Consider the following 24830-nt stretch of genomic DNA (forward strand, 5'->3'; position numbering starts at 1 on the left):
TCAAAGGCCAATTTATTCATTTATTCACGAAACTCAACAGCACAAGAGAGCAGTAAAAACAATATAAAATATAAAATATAAATTCCTCTCCATTGGAGAGACGTGTAACAGATTCTAATGGCTAATATCACATCTGAGACGATCCAGTGGGTTTGTCAGGTATCTAAAAATTAAATATAAATAACTTTCATCTACACAGGCATCTTGCATATAACTGAAGAACTGTGCAAATTATATATACATATAAGGAGATGGATGCTTTACAGATCTAGAGATTTGCTTTATATCAAATCACTCGGTAGATTCATTTTCATTATCAGTCACTGTCTTGTCACAGTCAGTCACTGTCCTAACTGGAATAAAGATTCCACAGTCTTTGACGTAGCATTTCGTAACTGGTTCCAACTTAGCAGCAGCTTTTATGACGTGAAGACCTTGCCTTACGAAGCCGACAATGTTGTCAACGCCTTTTTTACTCGGCCTTAAGATGAAGTGGAACTTGGTAGAGGTCTTGTGGCCCACAACAGCTGCGCAATAGTTCTTCATGCCTGTAGACAGAGAGACGCCCCAGCATTCTCCGAGACCTGGAACTATGGTCCCGCCCTTGGAGCCATCGGCATTGTGGTAAACTCCCCCGCTCAAGTATCCCTCTTCGTCCCGGAAGAACCTGGTGTTCCTGAAGGAGACGTCCTTCTTCCCAGAGCACATCAGCAGCATTTGCTGCTGCATGGGGCCTTCCTCCTGTAATTGAACGAACACTCTTCCTTGCAAGTTCTCTCCGTCTGCCTCCAGTTCCAGAAACAGCGTCTTCTTGCGATTTTCCAGCAAAGCCTCCACGAACTTGTACTGTAGAGGAAAGATGGCATCATTTAACAAATGTTGTTACTAAACATAACTAATATTTCTCATTATGACTTTGATCATTTCTCTGTGAATTTTATTGCTGTAGCTGTGCAACAAAAACACAATATGAACACTGGAAACACAGTACCTAATTTTTAAGCACAGACTGAATTCTAGGGACCTTTTTTATACATTGGTAAGTTTATTAAAAGCTGTCTAAATATTGATTACTTTCCTATTATTCCCATGGAAAGGCTGCATTTGTACTTACTGGGAGCGTTATACCTTCACTAGGTGGCTTTCCTTCATTCAGTGCATAGACCAAAAGTGTTTGGTCTTTGAGAGCAACATGGGCCCATCTGTGTCTTCCGTTCTCTTGCAATGTTGCATAAAGTGGTTCCCTTCCCTCGGCTAACCTTTTGATATCCTGGAAAAGAGAGGTACATTCTTACAGTCTTCTTCTACCTTTTTCTCCCCTGTGATTTACATTCCAGTCTTATTGTGTGTGTGTGTTTGTGTGTGTGTGTGAGTTTGTTGTTATAATCACTTATGCCTAACTGTACTTATACCTTTATGGACTCTATATTTTTTATGCAATGCATGTTTTTTTCTTGGGGACTATGATTCGAGATAATTTCTTTCTCACCATTCTGAGATGTTCCACCATTATGGGACGTGGCGACGTCAGTCTTTCTTTTTCCTGGGTGATGATGCCCTTCAGTTCCTCTTGGAAGTCGAGAAGCCCTTTGCAAGACACCGTCATCTCCTCAGGAGCATTTGTGGCCCGAAATGAATCAGCCAACTCTTTCAAACGGCCTTTGGCCTTCCTCACTTCCTCGTCATTTTCCTCCCTTTTGCCCAGCAACAGAGGGTTGAGTTCTTCAAGCAAGCGCAGGTGAGATCTCTCCTGAGTGCAGTGTTTGAGACAGAGGTCGTGCATTCCAAATTCCAGTTCGAAGTCGTCCTTCATAGTCTCGATCTCCTTCAGGACCTGTGAAGCAACTTCTTCGTACTTCGTTCTGATCTTATCTATTGCTTCTGTAAGTTGGATGACCCAACAGGATCCCCTAGGGAGAATTGGATGGTCTACTACTATGCAGTTTTCACAAACCCATGAATTACAAGAGAGGCAGAACAACACTTTGGGGCTGTTGTGGACGACGCACTTCCTGAGGTCTTGCTTGTTGTGATGCTGGGAAAAGTCAGCAGTTAACATAGTACTATTTACACCACCAATGTTAATTTCTTTGATTCCCACAGATCGAATGACTCTTAATAACTGGTAGTTCACCTCTGGTTCGCCATCCGTGCTTATTTGATGTTTTTGACAGCATTCAGGGCAAGGCATTTCACCTGCAAGCAATGCCTCTGTGCAAGGATTGCAGAGTGTGTGGCCACACGAAAGGTTTCTAGGTTGACATTCGTCACTGAAGTTGTTGGAACATCCTTGGCATCTGAACAATGGAACCAGCCCCTGAAACGATAAAGTAAACATCTTGAAATATTGACGGGCATAAGAAACCTGAAATGGTTATTCTTTCCACTGTAATAAGGACCTAATTCTTCAATTCCTTAATCATTCTTCTACAAACTTGAGTCTGTTCTCAGTTTGTCTGTGGGTGTGTTTGTATGTGAATGGGAGTCAGTCAGGTGTAAGGTAAAATTTCTGTACAGTTGCAACCGTCCCATTTTATTCCTGTAGGCGATCACAAACGTTTCTTTGTTTATGTAACTTATTTCTATATAATTATTCATGCACTTTTATCCTCACTTCCAACCTGTAAGCTAAACATATTACTTGCGTGCGTTTGTATTATATCTACATTCGTAGTAGTATCTTCCTTCTTCTTCTTCTTCTTCTTCCCAGCTTTTTCCCATTTTTATATGGGGTCGCCGTTTCGGATGAGCCGTTTCCATCTATTTCTATCTTGCACTTCTGCCTCATCAATTCCCTTCTCATGTAAATCTCCTCTCACACAGTCCTTCCATCTCTTTCTTGGTCTCCCTCTCTTTCTTCTTCCTTGCACCTCCACTCCCATAGTATGTCTCCCAGCGTGGTCCTCATCTCTCCTCAACAGGTGTCCATACCATCTCAGCCTCCCCTCCTGCACTTTCTTTGATACTTCCACCACCTTAGTTGACCCACCCCTTTATGTAGTCATTTCTGATCCTATCCACTCTTGTTACCCCAGACATCCACCTAAGCATTCTCATTTCTGCCACATCCATCTTCTTCTGCTCTGCTTTTCTCATGCTTGCTGTTTCCGTACCATACAGCATTGCTGTTCTTACCACCGTCTTGTGAAATTTTCCTTTTAACCTAAGCGGCACTCTTTTGTCACAAAGAACTCCCGAGGCCGCTCTCCAGTTGTTCCAGCCTGCCTGTACCCGATGTTTTACTTCTTCTTCCATACTTCCTCCAGCGTTAACAAAAGATCCCAAATACTTAAACTTATCAACTCTCATTATTTGCTCTCCACCAAGCTGAATACTTTCTCTATCATCCCCCTCAGTGGTGGTACACATATATTCTGTCTGGATCTACTTATTCTCATTCCTCTGTCCTCCAGTACTTGTCTCCATCTTTCCAATTTCACTTCCAGATCTTCCCTGCTCTCTTGGCACACAGAACAATATTCATCCGCATACAATATGTTCCATGGTACTGTCTCCCTTACTTCCTCTATTATAACATCCATCACTATGTTAAGATAATGGGCTCAGAGCCGACCCCTGGTGTAATCCTACTCTCACCTCAAAACCTTCTGTCTCCCCAACACTGCTCCTCACTCTGGTAAATACATTCCGGTACATCTCTTGTATCAATCGCACATACTTCTCTGGCACCATCTTCTCCCTCAGGCTCCTCCATACCTCTTGTCTCGGGACTCTGTCATAAGCCTTTTCAAGGTCAATGAATACCATATGTAGGTCCCTTTGTCTTTCCCCGAATTTCTCCATTATTTGCCTCAGACAAAATATACCATCTGTTGTTCCCCTTCCCTTCATAAATCCCATCTGCTCTTTACCTATTTGTACTTCTTCTCTCAGTCTAGCATCTATCATCCTTTCCAGTATCTTCAAAGTGTGGGACATCAATTTAATGCCCCTATAATTACCACACTCTTGGACATCGCCTTTCCCTTTAAAAATTGGGATCAATATACTCCCACGCCACTCATTTGGTATCTTTTCCTGTTCAAGGATCTTTATCATAAGATCGTACAGTATATCCACTCCTTCATCTCCTAATGCTTTCCATGCCTCCACCGGGATCATGTCTGGTCCGGTTGCCTTCCCATTCTTCATCTTCTTCAGTGCATTTAGTAGTATCTTCCTTATAACTGTTTATATACAAACCATTAGCCTAACGGTTTAGCTAATCGTTAATTCCTTAAATGTTTTGTTTCTTAACGTTATTTTCGTCTATTTCTCTGTTTCCAGAAATTTTAGGATCTCGATTGCAAAGCTACCCATTGTTTACGTTCTTCTTCTTCTTCTTCTCAACCTGATTCGTGAACCCTAGACCGAATATCGTTACCCGTTGTTGCGTCTCGTGTAGGCTTAACTTCTTTTTCGTTTCCGTTATCTAATTGTTATAGTCTTCCGTTGTTGAGGAAACATGACGGTTTAAAAAAAAAAACGTATGATATGCAAGAATTCATGCTACCAAATACACTACGTCTTTTTGTAAACGCATTACTAAGCCCAGCGTGTTGTGTGACTCAGCTGATCAATCGTCCACTAGTACCAAGGACTTAGTATTATGCCGTAAGAAAGATAGAAAAGTATAAACACTGAAGCTTCGATACACTGCTAACCCGTCACTAAATCCATAAAATATCTCCCAGAGAGTCTCGTTTGAATATCTGAAATATAACGGTTTTTTTTTTTTTTATCTTACCTGAAAGCAGGGTTTTTTCGTATCTTCAGAAATGTCCGTGTAACATTGGAGTACCGTGTTGACGTAACCTAGCATATTATCGAGAATTATGGCTAGAGTAGCCATCTTGGGTTATATTTACTATTCTCTGAAGAGTTTGCAGTTTTAGACGCTGTCAAACACACACGAATATAGAATATAGCTACACACCGGAGGGCTACTGGTTGCTCTCTAGACTAAGTAACCGACGGAAGAGCTCTGTTATATACGTCACCTGAGCCGCGGGATCTGCTTCGTGACGTCACTGTTGGAACCTGTTAAACCACGTTACGTTGAAGGAGTAATTCCCTCTGTCTACTTCTATATATACTTTTAGCTTTGTGAAAGTAAAATAAATGTGTGTACCAACTTATAAGTAGGTCTAGGAACCTGGTAATCGTCTGAGATGACCTTTTTCTGGTGAAAGAATGTGGCTTATTGCTTGATAACATTGCGCAATGTTACGCTAAACAGATCGATTATTCTCTGGAAAGCTTTTGATAGCGGGTGTTAAATCCGAGTTAATGTTTATATATATATATATATATATATATATATATATATATATATATATATATTATATATAATATATAGATATATATATATATATATATATATATATATATATATATATATATAACGTGTGTGTGTGTGTGTGTGAGAGAGAGAGAGAGAGAGAGAGAGAGAGAGAGAGAGAGAGAGAATTTTTAGTCTTGTTTCATGCTAAATTTGAAGACTTTAATGTGAAACACAGGAATAATGAAAGAATATATATACATATATACATATATATATGTATATATATATTAACCTTTTATTGTTACAATTGTTAATAATTCCAATTTGGCACCTTATGTAGGCAGCGTTGTCAAATTCTTTCTATTATAGTTATATAGGAAGAATGTAAATTGTATGTGAAAATTTCCCTTAAATGAGTATATGTTATTTTGAGGGAATCGCAAGGCCTTCAGTTGTCTTTATCTTATAAAGATATATATATATATATGTGTGTGTGTGTGTGTGTGTGTGTGTGTGTGTACTATAATACATACTACACACACACACACACACACATATATATATATATATATATATATATATATATATATATATATATATATATGTATATATATGTATGTATATGTATGTTTTATATATTTTATGTTATACATATTTTTTTTTATTCATTCGAGGACATTTTCCAAGTACAATAATTCTTTCTTTCTATAATTACAATATTACTGCATAAAAAATATAAAATTATCGAGAACGACGTAACAGGTCGATAGACGTCAATGTCCAGATATTAATGTGGAAATCGTTGTCTAAAAACGACATTCACTCGCACGAGTAAGAATCCCACCACATTTCATCATTCGTATCGGGAATTCGAAGCTTCCACTGGCAAGTATAGAGCTGACTATATCGAGGTCTGACATATGGAGTAGTCAGTGACGTCATCGCGATACGTGAATGGAGTGAAAAGAGTGATTAGAAAATGCATTTCGCCCAAGAAAGCGAGAGAGAACTAAAGTCGTTTAGTTAACAACTCGTAGCCATATCGAGGACTGTTCCTCCAGCGCCGATGAAACATGACCTGATTTTGTCAGCGATGTATGAAATCGATATAAAATTATTATTTATTATCCTTCCGGGGAGTGCAGTGGGTTAGTTTGGACTGATTCTGTTTTGTCGTCATTGTTTTGGGTCTGCTTTAGTTGTATGACCCATACGACAATTCTTCACTCTTACCTGTAGGTAGAGGGAAAGATGGTGTTCTCGTATTGGAGATAATATTCCCGTGCTCGGACGAAATACCGAATGCATTTTTGTCGAAGGACAAGAAGCAGAAGCCAGGAAGCCGAACTTACAGAAAGCCGACCAGACATAATGCCGAACAGACATTTAGTCGAACGGACAAAATGCCGAATATTGCTAAGATTACGAAAGATAAATATAAGCAAAAATAATAATAGGATGATAACATTTGCTGAGAGATATAGATAACTTTTCACTAATTCGATCATTACTATTTAACTGCTTGTTTAATTAACAATTACCTAGTTTACTAATACTGCTTTGTAGTTATATATTTTGTTTTTCTTTATTCAAATTTGAAACTTTGAAAATTTCAGAACACATATAAAAGACAAAAGGAGCAAAATAAAAGTAAAATGCTTGATAATTATTTTATTTCGACAATGTTTTTAAAAGTAGAATATTTAAAAATTGTGAGCCAGAGATCGTAGAAACGCTAATCCATCGTCCTTATCACAAGATCAAAATATGGATTTTATTCTATCGTTAATGGCATCGTATTTCTCGTTAGGTCGGGATTTATCAATCCCTGCAATGGATTTATCAATCCATTATGAAACAATTTTCGGCCACCACGTCCTGTCTTAGTGAATTCCATGGTTGAACTCGCAAAAAATAAATTCCATGGTCAAATTTGAATATAGAAAAAAAAAATATAACTATAAAAGCAGTATTAGTAAACTAGGTAATTGTTAATTAAACAAGCAGTTAAATAGTAATTATCGAATTAGTGAAAAGTCAAACTTCATTGAAGAAAAAAATCTTAACTATTATTATTTTTCCTTATATTTATCTTTCGTAATCTTAGCAATATTCGGCATTTTGTCCGTTCGACTTTAATGTCTGTTCGGCATTGTGTCTGTTCGTCATTATGTCTGTTCGGAATTCTGTCCGTTCGGCTTCCTGGCTTCTGCTTCTTGTCCTTCGACAAAAATGCATTCGGCATCCCGTCCTTGTACCAATATTCCATTTCTCGTCCCGGGGGATTGACGAAGAGCGATAAAGTAAAAGCAAATATCTTTCTTTTGCTTTAATGTTTTATTGGGCTAAAGCTACATTGAAGAAGGCGGGTAATTGAATATAGAAAATACAAAAGGCGTATGTATATAATAGAATCATAACGAACATATGAGAGCATCGGAGCTGTGTACACAATAAGGAATCATATCCTACATACATGAGGTAGAATTTATAAGATCGAAGCCTGTGTCAGACTCGATACTAACACAATAATAATAGGTTATACCTATAACATTTACGCATTATGCAACACAGTGCAATAGCTCTGAACTGGACGTGTCTGCAGAGCTAAGTTTTCCCGCGCTTGTTACATAACGTCATGCATACAGGACAGATTCCTTCCGGGCAGTGCAGTGGGTTAGTGTGGACAGCTGAGCCCACTAACTGCCGTGGGGAATGATCATACTTCAGAATGGGAATTTTTTAAACTCATTTCCTGGTATATGTGCTTCTCTGAATTTGTGATAAAAATCTTCCGAATGTTGAATGTGACTGGGAGAAAAAGGTCCTAAGGCCCCGTCCACACGGCCGAGCTTTGCTCAACGAACTTTGTTCGATGTGACGTCAGAAGCGGAGAAACCGCGGCAAAGTTCTGACTTTTCTCGCTGTTTCTCCGCTTCTGACGTCACATCGGACAAAGTTCGTCGACCAAAGCTCGACCGTGTGGACGTGCAGGCCCCCATACGGTCGAGCTTTGGTCAACGAACTTTGTCCGATGTGACGCCAGAAGCGGAGAAACGGCGAGAAAAGTCAGAACTTTGCCACGGTTTCTCCGCTTCTAACGTCACATCGAACAAAGTTCGACCGTGTGGACGGGGCCTAAGAAAGGGAAAGGTGGCCAGCTAAACTCGACGAAATCAACCAACTCCTTAGTGACACAAACACTCGTGACAAATTGACAAAAAATCCCAATCCAAAATGTTCCCACAGAATCTTTTCAAGAAAGGACGATTAACTGGCCAAAACAAAACGAGCATTTAACTAATGGAGATATTTAAAATCGTTAACCCAAAACACCTTACTTTTATGGCCTTCCGAAAACTCACAAAGGCAATCTTCCATTTAGACTCATCACCTCATATGCCAGAGCTTTCAATTATAAACTTTCTAAATGGTTATAATGCTGGCCTCCTTCTCTCTTGCTTAGGCACTTTTTCTCCCAATCACGTTAAACATTCGGAGATCTTTGTCACAAATTCAGAGAAGCACTTATGCCACTTCACAACATAAAACTTCTTAAGCCTTGATGTAGATTTCCTATTCACTAAAGTACCAGTACAGGACGTTCTACAGTTTTTGAGAGGATAATTAGCACCCTATTCACATCATTTCCCATTGTTTGTTTGTATGGTGTTTTTACGTTGCATGGAACCATTGGTTATTCAGCAACGGGACAAACGGCTATACGTGACTTCCGAACCACGTCTCATTTCCCATTGGCTCTTGACAAAATAATAAAGTTAGTTGAATTATGTGTATCTAATAACGTATTTTCAATCGGCTAGTCATTCTATATGCAAAGATTCTGGTGTAGCATGGGTAGCCCTTTAGTCCTGTTTTAGACAATCTATACATGGAATTATCAGCAGGAGTGACTTAGTAAAACGGCTACTGTGGATGGGTCTCTTGGTATAAATGCCGCATTTTCTGTAACTTTTCTCAATCCTTGTATACCTGAAGAGAGAGACAGCAGTGTCTGAAATATAGTACATACTTTCTATGTTTTGATGTATGGGCTCCTTTTATTAAATGGAATTTTGTTGTAAAAGGACATTTTACCAGTCATATATATATATATATATATATATATATATATATATATATATATATATATAATTAGTAGAGAATTCCCAAACGAAAATTATTTATTTTGCTCAGTGTTCTTTCATGGGAAATTATATATAAAATCAAAGGCCAATTTATTCATTTATTCGCCAAAATCAACAAAATAAGAGAGCCGTGAAAACAATAAAAACTATATATATATATGGAAAATTCCTCTCCATTGGAGAGACGTGTAACAGATTCTAATGACTAATATCACATCTGAGACAATCCATTGGTTTGTCAGTTATGTAAAAAACAAATATACAGTATTTTACTTACACAGGCATCTTGCATATTACTGAACAACTGTACAAATTATATAAACATATAAGAAGATAGATGTTATACAGGTATAGAGAATTGTGTTAGTATAAAATCACTCGGTAGATTCATTTTCATTGTCAGTCACTGTCTTCTCACTGTCAGTCATTGTCCGAACTGGAATCAAGATTCCACAGTCTTTGACGTAGCATTTCGTAACTGGTTCCAGCTTAGCAGCAGCTTTTATGACGTGGAGACCTTGCTTTACGAAGCCGACAACGTCGTTAATGAGGTCTTTACTGCTCCCGAGGACGAAGTAGAACTTGGTGGAGGTCTGGCAGCCCACGACTGTTCCCAGAGTCTTCATCCCAGTGGCCACGAAGTTCCCACAATAGTCAGTGAGGTCTGGAACAATGGGCCCGCCCTTGGGGCCATCGGCATTGTGGTAAACTCCCCCGCTCAAATGCCCCTCTTCGTCCCGGAAGAATCTGGTGTTCCTGAAGGAGACGCCCTTCTTCCCAGAGCACATCAGCAACATTTGCTTCTCCGGAGGTCCCTCCCCCCCTAATTGAATGAACACCCTCCCTTGCAAGTTCTCACCGTCTGCCTCCAGTTCCAGAAACAGCGTCTTCTTGCGATTTTCCAGCAAAGCCTCCACGAACTTGTACTGTAGAGGAAAGATGGCATCATTTAACAAATGTTGTTACTAAACATAACTAATATTTCTCATTATGACTTTGATAATTTCTCTGTGAATTTTATTGCTGTAGCTGTGCAATGAAAACATAAGCAATTTTAGACAGATTGGACACACTATGACACCTGGAAACACAGTACCTAATTTGTAATCACAGAATGAATTCTAGAGACCTTTTACACATTAGTAACTTTATTAAAAGCTGTCTAAATATTGATTACTTTCCTATTCTTCCCATGGAAAGGCTGCATTTGTACTTACTGGGAGCGTAACACCATCACTAGGTGGCTTTCCTTCATTCAGTGCATAGACCAAAAGTGTTTGGTCTTTGAGAGCAACACGGGCCCATCTGTGTCTTCCGTTCTCTTGCAACGTTGCATAAAGTGGTTCCCTTCCCTCGGCTAACCTTTTGATCTCCTGGAAAAGAGAGGTACATTCTTAGTCTTCCAGATTCTTCTCGCCTGGAATTTCCATTCAAGTCTGCTTGTGTGTATGTCTGAGCTTGTCATCCTAATCATTTATGCCTAACTGTACTTATGTATACCTGGATTAACTATGTATATTTTTATGCAATCCCAAGATTTGTTTACTAGTTTATATGCTTACGTGCATGCAAATATTTACTTAGCAATAGATAACAGCAATGGAATTAATTAATTTATTATTATTGTTATAGCATTTTTTTTGTCTTGGAATTGTAATACTAAAGGATTTCTTCCTCACCATTCTGAAATGTTCCACCATTATGGGACGTAGTGACGTCAGCCTTTCTTTTTCCTGGGTAATAATGGCCTTCAGTTCCTCTTGGAAGTCGAGAAGCCCTTTGCAAGGCACCGTCATCTCCTCAGGAGCATTTGTGGCCCGAAATGAATCAGCCAACTCTTTCAAACGGCCTTTGGCCTTCCTCACTTCCTCGTCATTTGCCTCCCTTTTGCCCAGCAACAGAGGGTTGAGTTCTTCTAGCAAGCGCAGGTGAGATCTCTCCTGAGTGCAGTGTTTGAGACAGAGGTCGTGCATTCCAAATTCCAGTTCGAAGTCGTCCTTCATAGTCTCGATCTCCTTCAGGACCTGTGAAGCAACCTCTTCATACTTTGTTCTGATTTTGTCTATGGCTTCTGTAAGCTGGATGACCCTACAGGAGCCCCTAGGGAGAGTTGGATGGTCTAGTACTATGCAGTTTTCACAAACCCACGAACTGCAAGAGAGGCAGAACAACTCTTTGGGGCTGTCGTGGACAATGCACTTCCCGACGTCTTCCTTGTGATACTGGGAAACATCAGAAGACAAAACTGTATTCTTTACACCACCAATGTTAAGTTCTTTGATTCCCACAGATCGACTGACTCTTAATAGTTGGTAGTTCACCTGTGGTTCGCCATCCGTGCTTCTTTGATGTTTTTGACAGCATTCAGGGCAAGGTTTTTCACCTGCAAGCAATGTCTCTGTGCAAGGAGTACAGTGTGTGTGGCCACACGAAAGGTTCCTGGGTTGGCATTCATCACTGAAGTTGTTGGAACATCCTTGGCATCTGAACAGTGGAACCAGACCCTGAAACAATAAAGTAAACATCTTGAAATAATAAGAAGAATAAAGAACTTGACATGGTTATTCTTTCCACTGAAATAAGGTCCCAATTCTTCATAAATCATTCTTCTACAAACTTTTAATGTTATCAATTTGTGGGTATGTATGTTTATGTGTATGAGTTAGTTAGGTGTAAGGTAAAATTTCTACATAGTTGCATCCCTCATATTTTATTCCTGTAGGCTATTGTAAACGTTTATTTGTTCATGTAACTTATTTCTAAATAATATTTCATGTACTATTTATCCTCAGTTCCTACCCATCTACCCATAATCTACACATATTTTTGTTTCTGTTATATCCACATTCGTTGCAGCCTTCACTATGACAGTTTAAGTACAAACCATAAGCCTAAAGGTTCAGATAATGGCTATTTTCTGATATCTTTTGTATCTCAATGTTCTTTTCTAAAATTTCTCTTCCTCCAGATATTTCAGGATCTCTGTAAGCTAACCAGTGTTTACGTTCTTCCTCTTCATCTCAAACTAACTCGTGAATCCTAGACCAAATACCGTTACATGTTGTTGAGTCTCGTGTTGGCTTTCCGTATTTTCATTTTCCGTTATTACTGCTGTTATTATCGTCACCCATTTGTCTTCCCTCTTTCAGGAGTAGCATGACGGTTTCAAAAACGAATGATATACAAGAATTAATGCTCCCAAATATAGACGTTTTCGTGAACATATTGCCAACCCCAGCGTCGTGTGACTCGGCTGAGCCTGATCAGACGCCCACCAGTTCCAAAAAATTAGTATCTTATGCCGTAAGAAATATAGAAAAAGTATAAACACTGAACCTTCGATATGCTCCCCCAACCCCTCACCAACTAAATAAAATATTACCCAGAAAGTGGTTTGAATATGAAATATAACTTTTTTCGTCTTACCTCGAAGTAGTGTTTCCTCGTATCTTCAGGAATGTCCCTGTAACTTAGGAACACCGTGTTGACGTAACCTAGCATATTATCGAGTAATATAGGTAGAGCAGCCATCTATGCACTATATTTACTCTTCTCGATGAGTTTATAGTTATAGACGCTCGCTCACTCTCTCTCTCGCGCACGCACACACACACATACACACAAACAAACACACATACACAGGCACACGGTAGAGCAGTTGTTCACTCTCGAGACTATACCAACTGACTGACTGAGGGAGGGACAGCCCGGACAAGGAGGAGCATTGAGTACGTTGCCTGAACCGTGACAGCTACGTCATGATTGACGTCATTGTTGAAACCTGTTACACCACGTTACGTAGAAGGAATCATCCCCTCTGTCTACTTCTATATATACTTTAAGCAATGTATAAGTAAAATAAATGTATAAAGCAACTTATAAGTTTGTCTAGGAACCTATAAATCGTCCGAGATAACCTTTTTCTGGCGAAAGATGCCGGTAACTTTGGCCGATCAGGTAGAGCTTTGCAACGTCCCACCAAACCAATCCATTATTAGAGAGAGAGAGAGAGAGAGAGAGAGAGAGAGAAAATTTTAATCTCATTTCATGCAACATCTTAGAAAGTTTATTGTGAAACATAGGAATTACATAGGAATAATGAAAGAATTTATTTTTTCTTTTATTTAAAGTGTGTTTTTCCAACCGACCTTCGCCCGTACGTATTCATGTGTTTATCCTGTACATTATAGGGCAAAAGGCGTGACCAGAAGATGCGAGCGAGTTAATCAATAGATTTCAGAGGTTAACAGAAAATAATGAGTAATTGAAACCTTGACCTTTTTGAATGCCGTTACTGTAACTCAATCGCAGCTGTTGAACGAAATCAATAGAAAAGTCTAACTTGAAACAATAATGGAAGAGTGAAGAAGCCAATACAGACGAAAAGTGAGAAAAGTCACATTGGAATTGGCATCGAATGAAGAGCCAATATATACGAATGATCTGAGGAGGAGGTAGTTGAGTTGCAGATTAGCAGTGGAAGATCAACTCAAGATCAGGGAGGCTGTGAGGTTCTGGTGGAAGTGATCGATCACCCGAAGGTCTCCCAAGTGATTTATGAGGAATTTCAAGTGAAGGATAAACGTATTTAGCGAAACATATATTTCATTTCACAACGGAAGATCTCGGCTCCATTATTATTCAAAAACGCGTCGTCAGGTTCCGTGCGTGTGTATACGTAAGTATATGCTCACTAATGCATTCTGTATATGATAACAATCCCTTTGATTCCGCAATAATCTCGGTTCAGTTTTATATTATTTATTTTCCTCAATGTCCTTTCGTGTGAATTTATGTAGAAATCAAAAGCCAATTTATTAATTTATTTTTAAAAAATTATCAACAGAAGAGAGAAGTAAAAACAATAATATATATATATATATATATAACATTCTTCTCCATTGGAGAGACGTGTAGCAGATTCTAATGACTAATATCACATCTTGCATATGACTGAACAACATGCAAATTACTATATATATATATATATATATATATATATATATAATATATATATATATTATGTGTGTGTGTGTGTGTGTGTGTGTGTGGTGTGTGGTGTGTATAGTAATAAATGAATCACGAAAGTTTGGAACGTGATAAAATCAATAATAAAGGTATAAGCTTATACCTTATATATATATATATGCGTGTGTGTGGTATATATATATATATATATATATATATACATATATATACGTATATATATATATATATATATATATATATATCATATATATATATGTATGTATGTATATATATTTATATATATAGTATATATATATATATATATATATATATATATGTATATAGTATATGATATATATATAGTATATATATATATATATATATATATATATATATGTATATATATATGTATATATATATATATATATATATATATATATATATATATATATATATATATATATATATATATATATATATGAGATGGATGTTATTCAAATGTAGAGGATTGCATTATATAAAATCACTGAGTAGATTCATGTTCAGTGTCAGTCACTGTGCTGTCACTATCAGTCACTGTCCCAACTGGAATCAAGATTCCACAGTCTTTGACGTAACATTTCGTAACTGGTTCCAGCTTAGCAGCAGCTTTTATGACGTGAAGACCTTGCTTTACGAAGCCGACAACGTAGTCAATGTCGTACTTACTCGTCCCTAGTATGAAGTGGAACTTGGTGGAGATCTGGCAGCCCACGACTGCACCCAAAGTCCTCATCTGTCTGGCCAAACACTCCCCGTGATGGTGTAAGATGTCTGGAACTATGGTCCCGCCCTTGGAGCCATCGGCATTGTGGTAAACTCCCCCGCTCAAGTATCCCTCTTCGTCCCGGAAGAACCTGGTGTTCCTGAAGGAGACGTCCTTCTTCCCAGAGCACATCAGCAGCATTTGCTGCTGCATGGGGCCTTCCTCCTGTAATTGAATGAACACTCTTCCTTGCAAGTTCTCTCCGTCTGCCTCCAGTTCCAGAAACAGCGTCTTCTTGCGATTTTCCAGCAAAGCCTCCACGAACTTGTACTGTAGAGGAAAGATGGCATCATCTAACAAATGTTGATACTAAACATAACTAATATTTCTCATTATGACTTTGATCATTTCTCTGTGAATTTTATTGCTGTAGCTGTGCAACGAAAATACAATATGAACGCTGGAAACACAGTATCTTATTTTTAAGCACAGACTGAATTCTAGGGACCTTTTATACATTAGTAACTTTATTAAAAGCTGTCTAAATATTGATTAATTTCCTATTCTTCTCATAATAAGGCTGCATTTGTACTTACTGGTAACGTAACACCATCACTAGGGGGGTTTCCTTCATTCAGTGCATAGACCAAAAGTGTTGTGTCTTTGATAACAACTTTAGCCCATCTGTGTCTTCCGTTCTCTTGCAACGTTGCATAGAGTGGTTCCCTTCCCTCGGCTAACCTTTTGATCTCCTGGAAAAGAGAGGTACATTCTTAGTCATCCAGATTCTTCTCGCCTGGAATTTCCATTCAAGTCTGCTTGTGTGTATGTCTGAGCTTGTCATCCTAATCATTTATGCCTAACTGTACTTATGTATACCTGGATTAACTATGTATATTTTTATGCAATCCCAAGATTTTTTTACTAGTTTATATGCTTACGTGCATACAAATATTTACTTAGCAATAGATAACAGCAATGGAATTAATTAATTTATTATTATTGTTATAGCATTTTTTTTGTCTTGGAATTGTAATACTAAAGGATATCTTCCTCACCATTCTGAAGTGTTCCACCATTATGGGACGTGGTGACGTCAGCCTTTCTTTTTCTTGGGTGATGATGGCCTTCAGTTCCTCTTGGAAATCGAGAAGCCCTTTGCAAGACACCGTCATCTCCTCAGGAGCATTTGTGGCCCGAAATGAATCGGTCAACTCTTTCAAACGGCCTTTGGCCTTCCTCACTTCCTCGTCATTTTCCTCCCTTTTGCCCAGCAACAGAGGGTCGACTTCTTCTACCAAGCGCAGATGAGTTCTCTCTTGAGTGCAGTGTTTGAGGCAGAAGTCATGCATTTCCAATTCCAGTTCGAAGTCGTCCTTCATAGTCTCGATTTCCTTCAGGACCTGTGAAGCAACCTCTTTGTACTTTGTTCTGATCTTATCTATGGCTTCTGTGAGCTGGAGGATCCTACAGGAGCCCCTAGGGAGATTTGGATGGGCTAGTACTATGCAATTTTCACAAACCCACGAACTGCAAGAGAGGCAGAACAACACTTTGGGGCTGTCGTGGATGACGCACTTCCTGAAGTCTTGTTTGTTATGATACTGGGAAAAGTCAGCAGACAAAATGGTACTATTAACGTTATCAATGTTAATTTCTTTGATTCCCACAGATCGAATGACTTTTAATAGCGGGTAGTTCACTTGTAGTTCGCCATCCTTGTTTCTATTATGTTGTTGAAAGCATTCAGGGCAAGGCTTTTCACCTGCAAGCAATACCTCTGTGCAAGGAGTGCAGAGTGTGTGGCCACACGAAAGGTTCCTGGGTTGGCAGTCATCACTGAAGTTGTTGGAACACTCTTGGCATCTGAACAGTGGAACCAGACCCTGAAACAATAAAGTAAACATCTTAAAATACTAGGATGAATAAAGAACTTGATATGGTTATTCTTTCCACTGTAATAAGGACGTAATTCTTCAATTCCTTAATCATTCTTCTACAAACTTGAGTCTGTTCTAAATTTGGGTGTTTGTGTGTGCGAGTGTGAGTCAATCAGCTGTAAGGTAAAATTTCTGTACAGTTGCAACCTTCCCATTTTATTCCTGTAGGCTATTGTAAACGTTTCTTTGTTTATGTAACTTATTTCTATATAATATTTCTTGTACTATTTATTTCGTTTCTGTTATATCCACATTCGTTGCAGCCTTCACTTAGACAGTTTAAATACAAACCATAAGCCTAACAGTTTAGATAATGGCGATTTTCTGATACATTTTGTATCTCAATGTTATTTTCTAGAATTTTTCTTCCTCCAGATATTCCAGGATCTCGACTGCAAAGCTAACCATTGTTTAGGGTAAACAACTGAGTGGCCTGGCTAACTCACCGACTACCGTGGTTTTGGCCTCCCTCCAAAAAAGTACTTTAACACGTCCTGACACTGGAGATGTCATCAGTCATAAGTTGTTGGTGGTGATAGCAGGAGCTCAAGACCTCTACTCTCCTTTCGAGGTAAGTATTTTCTCCAAAGTTAGAAATTAAGGCCATATTTTAATATTTAAACAGAGGGTAATGAAAAGTGTGGCCAACGCAGTGCACACTACCCCAAAACGCTTTCGAAATTTTTACTTACGATTTAAAAGTTTAGAAGATTGATGCCATCTCGATGTTTGCGGAGTCGCTTGTGTCAACAAACTTCCCATTTCCTGTGCTAAATCCGCACACCACTTGTACCCATAGATTTTGGGGCACTTTCATCACAACAATCGTAAACCCGACCTCTAACCCTTACTTATTCAAGGGGACCACGGCATTCTTTGCTGCGTTTTGGGCTCTACAATTGTTTATCAGTGTTGTCAATTGGTATGTGTTTACCCTCCAAACTGGGTATAAGACTTACACAAAACCGGGGAAATAAGTGAAATTAGCGTATCTATTTGTGGTATATATACATATTACAGCAATTTTATCATTCCTGCAATACTATGACAACTAGCATTCATGGAAGCAGTTTGTAAATGCATCGGCGTATGTGTGAAGCTCCACTAGATTGGCAACGATGAGTCATTTTGCCGTCGTCTGCTCATATGTACTTCAGGAGTATCTGTAATTTTTCGGAGTTAATTTGGTTGCAAAAAAGAGATAAGAGACATGAATTAAATAAACATTTTGAAGTAAAGTTAAACTAAATAATGAGTAAAGTAAACAATTAAGGGAATAAAGCTTTGCACCTCATAAATAGTGTAGTCGTCTGCTGCTCGTAACTGTGTTTGCGGAGTGAGTGCATAGGAACCAGGAACACCAACGTGGTTCAAGTGCAATTTGGAGTAAATTAAGACCAAAATGTATATAATTACAATCAAATAAACACTGTGGAGTTTCAGTTGTGATGGCAGTAAGGATAAAACCACCGATTACAAGAAAAGAATGAATAAAAAGTTTCATACTTTCACTAATATAGGCAACAAAATGTTGTTTTATTGTGCTGATTACAACTGCAATCTTGAGTAAGATCAATAAACGATACATATATACGCTAACATTGTTCAAATGTGTGCTGGGAAAGATGGTGAATTGTCTGTGGTTAGAACGGCCAGCCACGCGATTGCCGCCATATTGGATTTCAAAACTGCCTTGAAAACATATTTTACGAAGAGCTCACATGCTTATTTTAGTTCGTATGGGGCTTTCATATATCACATTATGTTAACGAAACTTCAATCTTTTGAATGGTATGCTTAAAGTTGTAATTGTATTCTTGTTTCACCAATTAAATATCGAGTGAATAAGGCCTGGCCAGCGATGACGATGGATCGTCTGCGGTTGTCTACCCTATGTTCTTCTTCTCCACCTGACTCGTGAATCCTAGACCAATATCGTTACATGTTGTTGCATCTCGTGTAGACTTTCCTTCTTTTTCTTTTCCGTTATTACTGCTGATTTTATCGCCACCCATTTGTATTCCCTCTTTCAGAAGTAGCATGACCATTTCAAAAACGTATAATATACAAGAATTAATGGTCCCTAATATAGATGTTTTCGCGAATGTATGTCAAGCCCAGCATTGTGTGACTCGGCTGATCAGACGCACACTAAGTACTTAGTATCTTATGCCGTAAGAAATATAGAAAAAATAGAAACAATGAAGCTTCAATACGCAACGCTAACACGTCACTAAATAAAATATTACCCAGAAAGTGGTTTGAATATGTGAAATATAACTTTTTTTTATCTTACCTCAAAGCAGGTTTTATTCGTATCTTCAGGAATGTCCCTGTAACTTAGGAACACCGTGTTGACATAACCTAGCATATTATCGAGAAATATGGATAGAGCAGCCATCTATGCACTATATTTACTCTTCTCGAGGAGTTATAGAAGCCCGCTCACTCTCTCTCGCGCACACACACGTGCACACATACTCAGGCACACGGTAGCGCAGGTATTTGCTCTGGAGTAGACCAACTGACTGACTGCCTGAGGGAGGAGCATTGAATAGTTGCCCGAGCCGTGGCAGCTACGTCATGAGTGACGTCATTGTTGGAACCTGTTACACCACGTTAGGTAGAAGGAATAATTCCCTCTCTGTCTACTTCTATATATACTTTTAGTAATCTACAAGTGAAATATTTGTATATAGCAACTTGTAAGTGGGTCTAGGAACGTATAAATCGTCCGAGATAACCTTTTTCTGGCGAAAGAATGCTGGTAACTTGGTCCGATCACGTAGCGCTTTGGAACATTGCACCAAACAAATCCATTATTATCTGAACGCTTTTCATAACGTGCGTTAGATCCGGTTAAATTTTGTTATATATATGTAGGCGTGTGTTTGTCTATGCTTGCCGGAAGAATGGAGGGTCCTTATTTGGCCAAAGGAGGCGGTGTATCCTTTGCTTTCTCAGGAGATACCTGAATTTTGGTATAATCTAATGGAGATATGAGATGGAAAAGGTCAGTGCAAGCTTCTTTCATTGTCTGACTTCGTGTGTGGCCTTGTATTGCCAGACTCTTCAGCCTGTGTTGAAAGGATGATTGCCCTTATCCTTTCAACTCTGTTAATACTTGGTACACTTGAGTGCCATTGAGCTATAATTCCCTTCGAGTCATTCATTTCATCTGTCTCTTATGTAATTACTCTTTAATATGTTTAACCTTTATGAAATTATTTTAAATTTTGAATTCAACACATGAGTTTCAATATCACTCCATTTCATTTTCCCCGTGTTCAGTTTTATGAATGGTGAATATAATTTGATCTGATGAACTTGGATAGTTTTCTAACTTCAAAGTTACCCAGGAAACTTACAGAAACGAGGTAACATATAGCGTCCTTCCAAGGTCTGAAAATCTACCCTTGACTACTCTGCTCGCAAGATTTGAGAGAGAGAGAGAGAGATTCCTCGATGTTCTTTCGTGGGAATTTATATAAATATCAAAGGCTTATTTATTCATTTATTCACAAAAATCAACAACATAACAGAGCAGTAAAAAAACAATTGAAAATGTATTTAAAAATTCCTCTCCATTGGAGAGACGTGTAACAGATTCTAATGACTAATATCACATCTGAGACGATCCAGTGGATTGTCAGTTATGTAAAAAAAAATACAACTGTACAAATTATATGTACATATAAAGAGATAGATGTTATATAGATGTAGAGAATTCTTTGGTATAAAAGCACTCAATTAATTTTCAGTGTCAGTGACTGTACTGTCACTATCAGTCACTGTCCCAACTGGAATAAAGATTCCACAGTCTTTGACGTAGCATTTCGTAACTGGCTCCAGCTTAGCAGCAGCTTTTAAGACGTGAAGACCTTGCCTTACGAAGCCGAGAACATCGTAAATATGGTCTTTACTCGTCCCGAGGATGAAGTGGAACTTGGTGGAGGTCTTGCTGCCCACGACTGCACCCGAAGTCTTCATCCCCTTGTACACAGTAGGTGCCCAACAGTCTCCGAGATCTGGAACTATGGTCCCGCCCTTGGAGCCATTGGCATTGTGGTAAACGCCCCCGCTCAGATATCCCTCTTCGTCCTTGAATAACCTGGTGTTCCTGAAGGAGACGCCCTTCTTCCCAGAGCACATCAGGATCATTTGTTGATGCATAGGACCCTCATCGTTTAACTGAATGAACACTCTTCCTTGCAAGGGCTCTCCGTCAGCCTCCAGTTCCAGAAACACCGTTTTCTTGCGATTTTCCAGCAACGCTTCCACGAATTTGTACTGGAGAAGAAAGATAGCATTATTTAACAAGTGTTGTTATGAAACAACTAATATTTCTCCTATAACTTTGATCATTTCGCTGTGAATTTTGTTGCTCTAGCTGTGGGAAGAAATCTTGAACAATTTTAGGCAGACTAGACACAATATGCACACTAGGAACACAGTACTTAATTTTAAAACAAAGAATGAATTCTAGAGACCTTTTATACATTGGTAATTTTATTAAAAGCTTTCTAAATATTGACTGTTTTTGTTGGGGAAAAACTCCCTATCGCGAGAGTATATATAATGTTCTAAAGAGTCCACAATAATACAAAGTGTTGCTAGTCCTTGTAAAATCTTTAAAACTTTACAAAAAGCTTTCGAACCTTTCCCTGGGTTCATCTTCAGTCCAAATTAACAGTTAGTTACAACATGTACTGAGGTGAATTTAACTGCCCTCTTTCTTCATCACTGGTCCATAAACGAGCTAACGACCGTTGTCAACGATCTTCAACGACTCTTGTTTTTTTTTAAATTCACCTCAGTACATGTTGTAACTAACTGTTAATTTAGACTGAAGATGAACCCAGGGAAGGGTTCGAAAGCTTTTTGTAAAGTTTTAAAAATTATACACGTACTCCCAACACTTTGTATTATTGTGGACCCTTTAGAACATTGACTGTTTTCCTATTCTTCCCATGATAAGGCCGCATTGATACTTACAGGTAGCGAAACACCATCACTAGGAGGCTTTCCTTCATTCAGTGCGTAGACTAAAAGTGCCTGGTCTTTGAGAACAACTTTGGCCCATTTGTGTCTTCCGTTCTCTTGCAACGTTGCATAAAGTGGTTCCCTTCCCTCGGTTAACCTTTTGATATCCTGGAAAAGAGAGGTACATTTTCAAGTGGTCTTCTAGATTTTTTCGCCTGGAATACTCATTCCAGTCTTAGTGTGTGTAGGTGTGGACGTCAGTGTTTGAACTTCTTATCATAATCATTTATGCCTAACTGTACTTATACCTGCATGGACTCTATATATTTTTTATGCAAAGTCAATTCATTTATTAATTTATATACATAATTGCATGCAAATATGTACTTAGCAATAGATAATGATAATGGAAGTAATTACTAAATCTATTATTATTGTTATAACATAAACGTTTTTGTCTTGGTGATTAAGATTCTAAAGGATTTCTTCCTCACCATTCTGAGATGCTCCACCATTATTGGATGTGGTGACGTCAGCCTTTCTTTTTCCTGGGTGATGATGGCCTTCAGTTCCTCTTGGAAGTCGAGAAGCCCTTTGCAAGACCCCGTCATCTCCTCAGGAGCATTTGTGGCCCGAAATGAATCAGCCAACTCTTTCAAACGGCCTTTGGCCTTCCTCACTTCCTCGTCATTTTCCTCCCTTTTGCCCAGCAACAGAGGGTCGAGTTCTTCTAGCAAGCGCAGGTGAGATCTCTCCTGAGTGCAGTGTTTGAGACAGAGGTCGTGCATTCCAAATTCCAGTTCGAAGTCGTCCTTCATAGTCTCGATCCCCTTCAGGACCTGGGAGGCAACCTCTTCGTACTTCGTTCTGATCTTATTTATGGCGTCTGTAAGCTGGATGACCCTACATGTGCCCCTAGGGGGAGTTGGATGGTCTAGTACTAAGCAGTTTTCACAAACCCACGAATTACAAGAGAGGCAGAACAACACTTTGGGGCAGTCGTGGACGACGCACTGCCCGGCGTTTTGCTTGTGACACTGGGAAAAGTCAGCAGACAACATAGTACTATTTACACCACCAATGTTAATTTCTTTGATTCCCACAGATCGACTGACTCTTAATAGTTGGTAGTTCACTGGTGGTTCGCCATCCTTGTTCTTTCTATGTTTTTGACAGCATTCAGGGCAAGGCATTTCACCTGCAAGCAATGTCTCTGTGCAAGGAGTGCAGAGTGTGTGGCCACACGAAAGGTTTCTTGGTTGGCATTCATCACTGAAGTTGCCGGAACACCCTTGGCATCTGAGCAGTGGAACCAGCCCCTGAAACAATAGACATCTTAAAATACTGACGAGCATGAAGAACTTGAAATGTTTACTCTTTCCATTATAAAATTAGGACCTAATTCTTCAATTCATCGATCATTCTTCTACAAAGTTGAATCTGTTCCGTGAGTGTGTCTCTGATAGAGAGAGAGAGAGAGAGAGAAGAGAGAGAGAGAGAGAGAGAGAGAGAGAGAGAGAGAGAGTTGTGTGCAAGTTGAAATTTCTTGACAGTTGCACTCTTCCCATTTAATTCATATAGGCTAGCTGCCGTAAACGTTCCTTTGTTTACGTAACTTAATTCTATATAACATTCCATGCACTTTTGATCCTCGGTTCCTACCCGTAAGCTACACGTTACTTTTGTTTCTGTTATATCCACATTCCTAGCAGTTTAATTACAAACAATTAGCCTAACGGTTTAGGTCTTTGGGTAATCGATATTTTCGTATATTTTATATATCTTATGTTATTTTCTACTATTTCTCTTCCTCAGCCATTGTTTACGTTCTTCTTCTTCTTCTCAACTTGACTCGTGAATCCTAGACCAATATCGTTACATGTTGTTGCGTCATGTGTAGACTTTCCTTCTTTTCATTTTCCGCTATTTGCTGTTAATATCGTCACCCATTTATCTTCCCTCTTTCAGGAGTAACACGACGGTTTCAAAAGCTTATAATATACAAGAATTAATGCTCCCACATATAGGCGCTTTCGTAATCGTTTTGACAATCTAGTGCAGCGTCGTGTGAATCAGCTGATTAGACGCCCACCAGTACCATGACCTAAGTATCATCATTATTATTAAAATAAATAATAGATACCTTATGCCATAAGAAATATAGAAAAGGATAAACATTGTAGCTTCGATACGCTTTGCTAACCTGTCCCTAAATAAATAATGTCACTGAATATATAATATATCTCCCAGAGTTATGATCAAAAAGTTTTGTCTTACCTCGAAGTAGTGTTTCCTCGTATTTTCAGGAATGTCCGAGTAACTTAGGAACACCGTGTTGACACAACCTAGCATATTATCGAGCACCATGGCTAAAGCAGCCATCTTTGCGGTATTATTTACTTTTCTCGAAGAGTTTATAGTTTTAAACGATCGCGAACACACACACACACACGCACAGGAGAGCTGTTGTTGGCTCTCTAGCCTCTACTTTACTGAGAGAGTAGCCGCGTTGATAATGTTATATACGTCCTGAGCGGCGGGAGCTGCTCGGATGACTCATGCGGCGCCATGTTGGTTGTGACGTCATTGTTAGAACCTGTTAAACCACGTTACGTAGAAGGGATAATTCTTTCTCTATCTACTTTTAAATGTAATTTTAGCAATATGTGACTAAGATAAATGTATACAACGACTCATAAGTAGGTCTAGGTACCTATAGATCGTCCGAGATAGCCGGTGTATGGTGAAAGAACGCCGGTAAC

The 24830-nt window shown here is 38.8% G+C and overlaps 3 protein-coding genes across 4 annotated transcripts; all 3 read right to left on the reverse strand.

Moving 5' to 3' along the window:
• Positions 1-7: 7 nt before the first annotated feature.
• Positions 8-4965, reverse strand: LOC135209558 (uncharacterized). The gene is made up of 4 exons (XM_064242216.1): positions 4748-4965; positions 1490-2317; positions 1115-1270; positions 8-846 (listed from the first exon to the last, which is right to left on the reverse strand). Exons 1-4 carry the CDS (start codon positions 4850-4852, stop codon positions 292-294), a joined length of 1644 nt encoding a protein of 547 aa, XP_064098286.1. The 5' UTR covers positions 4853-4965; the 3' UTR covers positions 8-291.
• A 4552-nt stretch (positions 4966-9517) lies between these two features.
• Positions 9518-19620, reverse strand: LOC135209559 (uncharacterized). Of its 2 annotated transcripts, XM_064242219.1 has the most exons (5): positions 19382-19620; positions 16204-17031; positions 15742-15897; positions 15109-15475; positions 11747-11936 (listed from the first exon to the last, which is right to left on the reverse strand). In XM_064242219.1, exons 1-5 carry the CDS (start codon positions 19484-19486, stop codon positions 11887-11889), a joined length of 1506 nt encoding a protein of 501 aa, XP_064098289.1. In that variant the 5' UTR covers positions 19487-19620; the 3' UTR covers positions 11747-11886. The 2 variants fall into 2 exon arrangements, with proteins under 2 accessions (XP_064098288.1, XP_064098289.1); XM_064242218.1 differs by lacking the exons at positions 15109-15475; positions 15742-15897; positions 16204-17031; positions 19382-19620 and adding exons at positions 9518-10358; positions 10650-10805; positions 12859-13134 and having other exon boundaries at positions 11112-11936.
• A 966-nt stretch (positions 19621-20586) lies between these two features.
• Positions 20587-24568, reverse strand: LOC135209560 (uncharacterized). The gene is made up of 4 exons (XM_064242220.1): positions 24346-24568; positions 22563-23387; positions 22081-22236; positions 20587-21375 (listed from the first exon to the last, which is right to left on the reverse strand). The coding sequence occupies exons 1-4, from the start codon at positions 24448-24450 to the stop codon at positions 20836-20838; spliced, it is 1626 nt and encodes a 541-aa protein (XP_064098290.1). The 5' UTR covers positions 24451-24568; the 3' UTR covers positions 20587-20835.
• Positions 24569-24830: the final 262 nt, after the last annotated feature.

This window comes from Macrobrachium nipponense, chromosome 38 (genome assembly GCF_015104395.2).
Source record: "Macrobrachium nipponense isolate FS-2020 chromosome 38, ASM1510439v2, whole genome shotgun sequence".
Classification (NCBI taxonomy): Eukaryota; Metazoa; Arthropoda; class Malacostraca; order Decapoda; family Palaemonidae; genus Macrobrachium; species Macrobrachium nipponense.

What these genes read in the sequence shown, in the direction of transcription:
- LOC135209558 (XM_064242216.1), bottom strand. Translation starts at nt 4,852, where the DNA reads ATGGCTACTCTAGCCATAATTCTCGATAATATGCTAGGTTACGTCAAC. An exon ending in CGAAAAAACCCTGCTTTCAG is followed by an intron (nt 2,318 to 4,747) that starts GTAAGATAAAAA and finishes TTATCGTTTCAG; the next exon opens with GGGCTGGTTCCATTGTTCAG. An exon ending in TGGTGGAACATCTCAGAATG is followed by an intron (nt 1,271 to 1,489) that starts GTGAGAAAGAAA and finishes TCTCTTTTCCAG; the next exon opens with GATATCAAAAGGTTAGCCGA.
- LOC135209559 (XM_064242218.1), bottom strand. Translation starts at nt 12,963, where the DNA reads ATGGCTGCTCTACCTATATTACTCGATAATATGCTAGGTTACGTCAAC. An exon ending in CGAGGAAACACTACTTCGAG is followed by an intron (nt 11,937 to 12,858) that starts GTAAGACGAAAA and finishes TTATTGTTTCAG; the next exon opens with GGTCTGGTTCCACTGTTCAG. An exon ending in TGGTGGAACATTTCAGAATG is followed by an intron (nt 10,806 to 11,111) that starts GTGAGGAAGAAA and finishes TCTCTTTTCCAG; the next exon opens with GAGATCAAAAGGTTAGCCGA.
- LOC135209560 (XM_064242220.1), bottom strand. Translation starts at nt 24,450, where the DNA reads ATGGCTGCTTTAGCCATGGTGCTCGATAATATGCTAGGTTGTGTCAAC. An exon ending in TGGTGGAGCATCTCAGAATG is followed by an intron (nt 22,237 to 22,562) that starts GTGAGGAAGAAA and finishes TCTCTTTTCCAG; the next exon opens with GATATCAAAAGGTTAACCGA. An exon ending in GTGATGGTGTTTCGCTACCT is followed by an intron (nt 21,376 to 22,080) that starts GTAAGTATCAAT and finishes TTTCTTCTCCAG; the next exon opens with TACAAATTCGTGGAAGCGTT.